The sequence below is a fragment of the Callithrix jacchus genome, chromosome 20, assembly GCF_049354715.1.
Source record: "Callithrix jacchus isolate 240 chromosome 20, calJac240_pri, whole genome shotgun sequence".
Classification (NCBI taxonomy): domain Eukaryota; kingdom Metazoa; phylum Chordata; class Mammalia; order Primates; family Cebidae; genus Callithrix; species Callithrix jacchus.
The window spans coordinates 16069917-16080949 of NC_133521.1; the positions used below are offsets into that span (position 1 = coordinate 16069917).

The window sequence follows — 11033 nt, forward strand, 5'->3', positions numbered from 1 at the left end:
CTTGATCTCCTGACCTTGTGATCTGCCCACCTTGGCCTCCCAAAGTGCTGGGATTGCAGGCATGAGCCACTGCGCCCGGCTTTCTCTGTATACTTTTAGGTTCCATCGCAGTAGTGGCAGCTGTTTTATCACTGGGCCACCATGAATTTTTTCCAGTTTTCAAACAAGTCAGTAGTTAAGACAAACACCATCATCCCCACTATATCATTATTTGAGGTTCTGTGTGTTAACCAACCCCCATATCCACACCCCAGTCTACTAGAATACTCCCCCAACCATTTGGCACCTACCACAGGATCCTTTACAGTGTCAATCAGCTTAATGATATTTGTTCCACCACGAAGGTTCTCCAGAATCTTAACCTCTCGTTTTATCTTCTTTTTCTTCACTGGCTTAAATACACAAGAGTAATCAGAAGTGAGACTCCTTCTGAAGTTAATAAATCAAACTGTAAAACAATGTTAGCCAATCAGATGGATAGTATGCTACCTTGTACACACTCTGTTACATTAAAGAGCATGCCTAAATTCGAAGAGAAAAAACTGAAATAGCATGGGCTTGCCCGCAAGAACCTTTAACATTAAGTTAAATAAGTTACAGACTCATACAGCTTATGTGTCAACATCGTGAAGTAGTTACACTGAGGGCACTTAAAAATTTTAAATACCCATATCACACTTTAAAAATAAAACCCCTGCTTACTAGATAACTGCCAAGTGGAAAATATAGCTCTGAACAGCTGTATATCATGCATTCACAAATGGAAAAACTGAAACAAAATGGTGAGACACCTGCTCTTCCAATGAGTTACATGTAATTTTGTCTTTCAGGAGTGAAAGACCAGTTCACTGACATCAAGTTACAAACTTGCTTCCCAGCTGCCGGCTCTCATTTCCTGTCGCCATTCCCATTTCCTTAATATCTAGAATCTGAAATCAGCACAGAGCCAGTTAATGTTTCCCAACAGATCCCATTCCTAAAGAGAGAGATGTTGAATCAGGAAAGGAGAAATCAATCTGATACAACAGTGACTGAAAACTTCTATCTAACTTTTCAGTCTGCTGGAAAGATTAAACACTTTAAACATAATTATTGTCATTACACATATTATTTCTTGTCTTAAATGAGCTGAAGAGTTTGAAGAAGAATAGAAGCAGTTCTGAAAAAGTAAGTCTATCATAATAAAGTATGCTTTATAAGGCACTCAGAATGGTGACCGGAAAATGGTAAGCACCCAATAAATGATAAGTGTTATTATTTTCATATTTTTAGTAATTTATTATTTAATAAGTCATTTTTAATCCTCACAAAGTCTCTACATAGCAGAGTTGAGCTACCTGCCCAAGACCACATGGCAGAGTGGGGCAGGAATCAAAGCTGGGCAGTCTGACTGCATGCTATATACTCTTGCCACAGTGCTTTTGTTTCCCAAATGTGGCTATCGGAGAAACAGAGAAACGTTAACTAAGGAAAAAGAGTATTTCATCACTGAAACACTGTTATAATAGCAGAGGCAAAGAGAGGTCAATGGATTTGCCAAGAAATAATAAAGCAAGATTTAAAAAGCTTGTGTGTGGAGTGGGGAAGGGGAGGGGAGGGGGAAAAGGTAACATACACACATGCCAGAGAAACCTTCATCTTTTGTTGGTCACTAAGATACAGCTTTGAACACACAACAAAACAGAGAGGGAGAGGACTATGAAACACAGAGCTCTTGCATCACCTATAACAGGGTGCTCAACTCAGAGGCTGGACTCAAGCTGCGTCCTTGTGAACCAGCTGCCATGATGATACCCACTGCCTGCCACCTATGCCAGGATTCCCAGGAGAGCAGACGTGGCTGCTGTGCATGTTCCCCAACTCCACTTAGAAACCTTACTCATTAGTCCCTTTTTCGTTAATGAGGGAGCTCAAAACCTTGGGGCAAAAAAGCACTGTACAATCCAATAAAAAAATAGCCAGGAAAGGACACACTACAAAATAACTGGCCTGTAAGATTCAAGTTGTCAATGTCATGAAACAAACTGAGCAACTCTTCCAGATTTTTAAAATGTGACAACTGAATGCAACACTTGACTACAACTGAATCATGTAATCTGGGATTTTCCTTTGTTATAAAGAACATTATAAGGATAACAGGCAAATGTGAATGAGAGTTGCAGATTAGCTAACAGCATTGCATCAATTGCTACCTTCTGATTTTTGGATAAGGCATTGTAGGGTTATGTAAGAAACTTCTTATTTTTAAGAAATGCATACTCAAGTATTTACAGATGACTATGATTTACTCTCAAGCATTTCAGGAAAAAATATGTAAAATAAATGTAATTATATAAATGTATATATGGATGTATATATGAGAGGCAAAGAAGGATAAAGCCAATGTTAATATTTGAGGAATCTGGATGAAACATATGTAAGATTTCCTGCGACTTTTTTTTAAAGTCTGAAATTATGTTAAGAAGTTAAAAGACTGGCCGGGCACGGTGGCTCACGCCTGTAATCCCAGCACTTCGGGAGGCCAAGGCGGGTGGATCACGAGGTCAAGAGATCGAGACCATCCTGGTCAAAATGGTGAAACCCTGTCTCTACTAAAAATACAAAAAATTAGCTGGGCATGGTGTCACGTGCCTGTAATCCCAGCTCCTCAGGAGGCTGAGGCAGGAGAATTGCCTGAGCCTAGGAGGTGTAGGTTGCGGTGAGCCGAGATCGCACCATTGCACTCCAGCCTAGGTAACAAGAGCGAAACTCTGTCTCAAAAAAAAAAAAAAAGAAGTTAAAAGAAAAATAAAAGGTGGCTTTTTTTTTTTTTGAGAGTGAGTCTCGCTCTGTGGCCCAGGCTGGAGTGCAGTGGCATGATCTCAGTTCACTGCAACCTTCGCCTCCCAGGTTCAAGCGATTTTCGTGCCTCAGCCTTCCAAGTAGCTGGGACCTGGGACTATGGGCACGTGCCACCACACCTGGCTAATATTTTTGTATTTTAGCAGAGATGCGGTTTCATCATGTTCGCCAGGTTGATCTCGAACTCCTGACCTCAGGTGATCCGCCTGCCTCGGCCTCCCAAAGTGCTGGAATTACAAGGCATGAGCCACTGTGCCCAGCCAAAGCTGGCTATCTTGTACTTATAAATTCAGCCAATACTACCAGTTTAGTCAATGCCTTTTAAGAAAATTCTAGAGTTGTCATCCAGTACTGGAAAGCAGCTATAGATCTGTGGGAGTTGTAACAGAAAGAAAAAACCCCACAGCCAGAGGCCTATATCCACCAAAACGCCTCTTCTACTCCTAACAGTCCTCCTAACTCCTTACAGGAGCAACCCATTAGTTGCCTTTATGATGCTGCCCCATGCAAAGTCTTGCATTGCTCTCTGGTTATTCAGCAACAGGTCAGGCCTGGACAACCCAGTTAAGATTAACCTATTGCTCAATACGTCTAAAGGCATCTGACATAGCAACTGAAGCACATTTTGCTGTATACCTGTTGTCTAACAACTTCCCAAACTAGAGACTGGGAATAGCAGGGTAACTCTGAAGGTGGCACAAAGAAGTCCCATGGCAGCTAGAGTCCTCACATGCTGACAAAAGACCAAGAGATGATAAAAAAGGAAAGTGGTCGACCCACAGTCCAGGACACTTCCCTCCAAACCATCAAGAACGAGGCTATAGGTAGATCCCTTCAGCCTCAGTTTATTCCTCTGAACTGGAGAGACGCCCAAGAAGGGAAACCACCAATGGGCTCTGAGGAACTGAAAGTGATCCTTTTAATGTGAATCACGGATAAAAAGTTAGGATCTTTAAAGGAGGATCATTGGCATCCTAAGGAAAAACAAACTGAGTTTTACAGAAATAAGGATGCTTTGACTCTCCTGTCCAGAGCCTATAGCTCTGTACAGCTATCTGTGTAACCACCAGTTACGCAAAATAGAGAAAATACATATATTTCCACAACAATCTCACAATTTCACTTTGCATCCTAGAGAAAGTTTCCATCTGTGTTTCATTTATTCCCATTCAGAGAATATCTGTTTAAAAGATTCAAACAGTTTAGCTATTCTCCAAACAAAAACAAAAAAAATTTTTTTAACTCAAAGTCTAGTAGACAAAGTGGTGAAAAAGAACTGACAAATTCAAGCCAGACAGAAATATACCAACAGCTCCTAACTCTCAATTTGGGTTACAAACATTTACTCTACTACCACGCCAACAACTGCTCCACTAAGATATTAATTTCATCACCTGCAATGAACAATTACAATGAACAATGGTTGCCAGGAATGAGGAAGGACAGAGTAAAAGAAACTTCAGCCTGGATGATGGCATGTATTTGACTACGCTGGTAGTATCCCTAAAACCCACTGCGCCTGACCTAACCAAAAACATTATCTGAGCAACATTATTTCATCACAGAAAACGTTTCCTTTAATCTTTCAAGTCTCATCATCTCAATTACACAATCAACTCCTTGAGGATAACTGTTTATTCTCCTCAGGATTAAAAAAAATTATTTAAAAAGGCGAGGCATAAAATCAAAATGATAATCAGATACCACCTCATACAAGTCAGGATGGGTGCTATCAAAAAAACCAGAAAATAAGTGTTGGCGAGGATGTGGAGAAATAGCCACACTTGTACATTGTGGTCAGAATGTAAAATGGTATAGCCACTATGGAAAGTTCCTCAAAACATTAAAAATAGAATTATCTTATGATCCAGCAATTCCACTTCTGGGTCTATACCCAAAAAAAGTGAAGTAGAGCCTTCAAGAGGTATCTGTACACTCACATTCAAAGCAGCATTATTTACAATAACTAAAACATGGAAGTAGCCCATCCACTGACAGATAAATGGGTAAACAAAATGTGGTATATACATACAATGAAAAATTATATAGCCTTAAAATGGAAGGAAATTCTGACACATGCAACACTGATAAACCTGGAAGACAATATGCCATCATGCTGTATTAAATAATCCAGTCACAAAAGGATAAATACTGTATAATTCCACTTAAATGAGGTAAGGAGTAGTCAAATTCATAGAAACAGTAAAATGGTTGTTGCCAGGAAATGTGGGGAAGGAGAAATGGGTAGTTACGGTTTAATGGATACAGAGTCTTCATTTCACAAGACGAAAAAGGGTTATGGAGATGGATGGTAGTGATGGCTGCACAACATTACCCACTGAACTGTACACTTAAGAATGGTTAAGATGGTAAATTTTATGTTTGTTACCTTTTTTTTCTTTTTGTTTTTCTTTTCTTTTTTGAGACAAGTTTTGCTGTTGTTGCCCAGGCTGGAGTACAATGGTGCAATCTCGGCTCACTGAAACCTCCACTTCCCGAGTTCAAGCGATTCTCCTGCCTCAGCCTCCCAAGTAGCGGGGAATACAGGCGCCTGACACCACGCCCAGCTAATTTTTTGTATTTTTAGTAGGGGTGGAGTTTCACCATATTGGCCAGACTGGTCTTGAACTACTGACCTCAGGTGATGCACCTGTCTCAGCTTCCCAAAGTGCTGGGATTACAGGCGTAAGCCACTGCACCCGGCCTATGTTTATACGTGTCTTAACACCAATTTTTTTTTTTTAAGGCAAGGCATAGAACATACCCTTAGAATCACATCAAGAGAACGTTGCAACCCTTTCTACTATTGGTTCTGCCTCTAAAATCATATGCATGGCCCAACTGTAATATTGCCATCAATACTATACTTTACTGATCTCTCAGACCAGGCACTCTTTTAAATACATTTAATCCTCTTAGAAGAGCACTATTAACAGTTTTACTTGAGGAAGGACACCAAGTCCCAGAGAACTTAAGCAACTGTTCAGTGTCTTAGAGTGTCTGCAGTAGGAATTAACACCCGAATCCAGGCAGACCGCTTCCTAGGCCTGAGAAAAGCATTTTGTACATTTTTAAAAACATGATCATCTATCTCTCTACCCATCAATCTACAGTTTATCTGACTTTCCTAACAACCCTATTGACTTAAGCAGGAAATGTATGCTTATTTCATAGACCAGAAAACAGTCAAGTGGGTATCAATGAAGAAGCCAGTTCTGGAACTCAGCCTTCTGCTCTCATTTATAGTACTTCATACACTACACCACCCTGACTATGAGATGGCAGATCTTGAAATTAAAACTCTAAAAACTATCTGGAGCCCTGCTTTATACACAAAAATGGGTACACTATCTCAAGATACTCTTTTCACACATGGTTTGCTCTTAAATAAACTCATATATTAAAGGGATAAAACTGTTAATCCCCAAATCTGGCAAGTGATCATGCTGAGACCTGGAGGGGCTCTATGGGTTAAAAAAAAAAAAAAAAGCAAAAACACTACTTATTGAGGCTTCAAACCAAGACAGTAAAGTAGCATTTCATTTAAGCATTAAATGTGCTGCTGTGGATACAAATCACAGAGAACCCTGCCTGGTCCCCTAGAGCCCTCTAGGACTCTTGGATTCCACTCTTCAACCGGCAACCTACCAAAGTCAAATACTTCCTTTGAGAAAAATAACTAAAAATCATTAGAAATAAATTATCTTCATTTGACTCCTGGTGAGTGTCCCTCAATTCTTCCAGTACAGATCAGTACATCACAAAGTCAAACATTCAGAAAATGTCCTAATTATGCTCCTCACATCTACCAAGACTTCAGGACAGGTACACAGGATCCTACACTGAGTGCTTCCACCCACTGACTACATGATGCTGAGCAGATACATCCTTTCTCTGGGGGTCTTGGTTGATTTGTAACAAGGGCCTAGATTCTAATGGTTTCTAAGCACCCACATTCTGTGATTCTGTGTGACACAGCTTAACTACACTCTTAATCCGTGACTCCCCTACCACAATGTTAGAAACAGCCTAGTTCACATAAAATTTTTAACATTATTTTTAATGTTAGCAATACTTTAGTAATACTGTTTTCACTACTTTTATGCCATGAGACATTAGTGAAAACTAGAATTTACAAAAAATTTAGATAAATACCACTAATGTGTTGCTTCAGGAAGATGTCTTCATACAGATTCCTAAATGGAGGGTAAAAAACCTACCACAGGAGAGGTTAGAAATAAAGGAGAAAGCACCATTTTGATGCAACATAAAGATCACCAGCTCACGACGAAGCTACCAAGCAAGATGTATAACCAACGCTCATCCTTTTAACACTAGCTACTGACAACACAACACTTAAAAAGTATCTGCAAATATGCTACACATGCCTAAAAAGCAAAATTTAACACCAACCTCCTTTGTTTAAAGCTCAAGAATTAATATCTGTGGGAAAATGGATAGTCAAGCTATTTATAAAATAACTACTACTAAGAGGAAGATTTATATGGCCAAGTCATTTTAGCACTGATTCAAAATGCCATATATTTGTTCTTTAAAAATAGTGTTGCTCTTAACTTTCAATAGCAGTTTAATTTGAAAGCTTCCCAAGGACCCCAAGAAATGCTGACATCTACACATACAGGCAGTGTTCCTAAGATGCTAAAAGTTGTCAAAAGTGGGCCGGGCGCGGTGGCTCAAGCCTGTAATCCCAGCACTTTGGGAGGCCGAGGCGGGTGGATCACGAGGTCAACAGATCGAGACCATCCTGGTCAACATGGTGAAACCCCATCTCTACTAAAAATATAAAAAATTAGCTGGGCATGGTGGTGCATGCCTGTATTCCCAGGTACTCAGGAGGCTGAGGCAGGAGAATTGCCTGAACCCAGGAGGCAGAGGTTGCGGTGAGCCGAGATCGCGCCATTGCACTCCAGCCTGGGTAAGAAGAACGAAACTCCGTCTCAAAAAAAAAAAAAAAAAAAAAGTTGTCAAAAGTGGCCACTTTTACTTCTGTGTACACTTTCCCAAGAGGTATTACAAAGGAAATGAAGAATTGATTTTTCAAAATTAAAAGATGAAATTTTCAGCACTAATGTAGCTTTCTGCCCTGCCATATAAACCCTTACCATTTTCCTCCTCCTCCTCAAAACAATCTATCAAAAAAAGATACAACCTCTATTGATTGGAAAGTTTTAAGATTTTAGCCACAGACTATCACTTGAGGATACACAGTAAAATTTTCCTCACCAGTTTCTAAATTCCCAAAACAACTTAGTAGCTCAGTTTCTTCTGATCAATAAAATACCTGGAAATCTACTAATGCAAATTAAATGATATAAAATTCCTCTGTAGTAACTCATCATCCACTCATTCTCACATATTGGAAAGAACTGATATGAAATGTTACTGACTAAAAAAGACAGCTTGTCTTTAAGAAAGATACCCTCTATCTTGGTCACTATGTGCATAATACAATCCTGCAGCTAAAATACAGCAGGCTTATACAAAAAGGAAGCCTGTTCTAGATTCTTCCAAGTTATGAGCAGCTGGTACTCCGTTAAGGACCTAATTTCCTATGACCAAGCACCACAATAGTAGCTATTAGTCATAACTTCAACTTATTTGAATAAAGAAGCACAACTTTGGCTAAAGACCCTGTTCTTTTTAAAACCACAATAATGCCATTAGTGATATATTAGTGTCCCCATCCTTCAGACAGGAACAAAATCTGGATAGAAATGCCACCAGGCTTTGAAAAAACACAAATAAGTGAGTATAGTTTTCACTAGTGGTTTAGACTGCACTGTGAAAAGAAACAATGTCAAAAGAGACAAGAAGAAACAAGAAACATCTTATGAACCAGAATATCAAAGGGGCCTCCCAAGTCTAATTCCAGGACACTGGTACTTGTTTTTGTGCTCAGCTTTAGAATCCTACAATCCAATGCTAAATGAGCAGTAAGAGATATCAAGAAATAGGAAACGGGAGTTCTGGCTAATGGTCAATCAACATAATGATGTTAGGTAAGTTCCTTTGTGCCTAGGTCTCCCATTTGTAAAAATAACCTGCAGCAGCTTCCATACTGGGTTCCCCAACATATGCTAAGAATCTTTAGAGTAAGGGAAAAGCTAGAGCCTATGAAGCTCTTTGGATGATGAAGCAGCAAGGTGATGCTCTCCTAAATGAACTCGCTGGTACTTATACATACACCTGAATGCCATTCCTTTCAAAAGAAAAAGAAAAAAAGCACCACAGAAAATTGTACACTTATTCTAAAAATGCTACCATAGCCCAAAAGCTTAGACATTTTTCTGGAATTGCTTTAGAGTCAGCAATTCATTCTTCTGAATGTACAGCAGTGGAATGTGGATATTCCTAATTTCAATTTATGCCTTGCTTCTTAGATTTGAAGCAGCTTATTAATAACTTATGTTCAAGTACATAAAGCTAATGTATGGCTTTTATAGGTAATTTCCCTGTGACTTAAAAAAACAACCACCACCTTGTGACTTTATAAGTGCAATTTATATTTAGGGAAGAGAGGAGTCACACTCAGTATCTTCAACATCAATTCCTCACAGATTCTGATCCCTAGTGTGTCTGAGAACACAAGTAACTGTCTATTTCTCTTTCTTGCAATTCTGCTCCTTCATCACTAGGCTAGGATGTATTGAGTGATGGAGTTGATCATTTTTCTGAAAGGTGATTACCAGAAAGCTAACATTGACCCCTCACATTAAACAGGGATTACCTATACAGCTGCCCTAACACACAGAAACAGCTTTTCAATACCACATTCTTAGTCCACAGAACCTCTGCAAAAGGGCCACACTGGAAATCACATGTATACAAAAGTGCTTACATTACTCTTCCATCTTCTCAATCTCTCACTGAATGACACGTGCCCACATGAAATAATCTGGCAATAATGAGGACCCATCAAAGATTCTACCAATTACTTTTTACCACACCCTATAAAACATTATTAAAGCTACACAATTAATCTTTTACCTGAAGGAAAATTTAGCCGACCCTTCATGCTCATTAAAATCATCTTCATCAAAGAGATAACAAAAGCACAGCATTATCAAACTGAGATCGCTAAACCATATGTTAAGAGTTTTGTTCCAGTGATTACTTTAGAAATCATAAGTGAATTCTATATTTTTACTAGCTGATAAGCAACAAAGGCTCTCTGGCTTTCTAACAAGGCTTCTCAGCCCTACTAGTGCACTATATCCACGCCACCTGAAACTTTACTGCCAAAGAAGAAAAAACAAGTGATTATCCACTAAGGAATTTCCTTCAACTTGGGCTCGCAATACATCTCTGAAGTCACTCCAGTTTTGTCCAGCTTTCTTTATGGAATAAGGTAGATCACGCACCAAGAGTAACAAACAGTGCTCAAGGAGACCTGAAATTGAGAATGGCTTTTTGGTCTTTTGAATACCTATTTATTTTCTAACAAATGGAGCCCTTTTGGAATTTCTGCTTTAGGCACCTATAATTTACATTTTAGAACACCTTCCTGAACTTAAGAGTTGGGCTTAGATTTGTGACCAGTCTGCACATTTCCTTGAAAGTTCACAGGAAAATGGGGTGGAAAAAGAAGTAATGAAGGGTCATCAGAGAAGTAAAATTTGAGTGTGGGCTGGGCACAGTGGCTCATGCTTGTAACCCCAGCAACTTTGGGAAGCCTGCAAGGAGTCGTTCTGGAGGACTGCTTGAGCTCAGGAGTTTAAGACCAGCCTGGGCAACATGACCAGACCCTGTCTGTACAAAAAAATTTTTTTAAATAGCTGGGCATGATGGCATGCACCTGTAGTCCCAGCTACTTGGGAGGCTGAGAAGGGAGGATCACTTGAGCCCAGGAGTTGAAGGCTGCAGTGAACCATAATCTGCACTCCAGCCTGGGTTACAGAGTGAGACTCTGACTCTAAATAAGTAATTAAATTCAAGCTTGCACTGCCCATTCTAGAATGTGACTGGGGTAGCTTACATCCTTTTGCCCTGTGGGGGAACAAATGTTATTTATCACTCATAGGACACTCACCTTGAGGATTTTTACAACCACTCTCTCATTGTTGGTGATGTTAATGGCCTCAAATACTTCACTATATTTTCCCCGACCAAGTTTTCGAACCAGTTGGTAATCATCTTGATTACTGTAAAAGGTAAGAGACAGACACACATAA

At 39.6% G+C, this 11033-nt stretch overlaps 1 protein-coding gene across 4 annotated transcripts in view; it reads right to left on the minus strand.

Annotated features, from left to right (window-relative positions):
* CSNK2A2 (casein kinase 2 alpha 2) overlaps positions 1-11033 on the minus strand; it is a 39218-nt gene that overhangs the window by 26676 nt on the left and 1509 nt on the right. For all 4 annotated transcript variants that reach the window (XM_035282779.3, XM_054248733.2, XM_002761020.6 and 1 more), the window contains exons 2-3: positions 10892-11003; positions 291-392 (exon numbers count right to left, since the gene is read on the minus strand). Coding sequence is in view for 2 of the 4 variants with exons in the window: in XM_002761020.6 (XP_002761066.1) it covers positions 291-392; positions 10892-11003 (214 nt within the window). In the remaining 2 variants the exon portion in view is untranslated. The remainder of the gene's footprint in view (positions 1-290; positions 393-10891; positions 11004-11033) is intronic.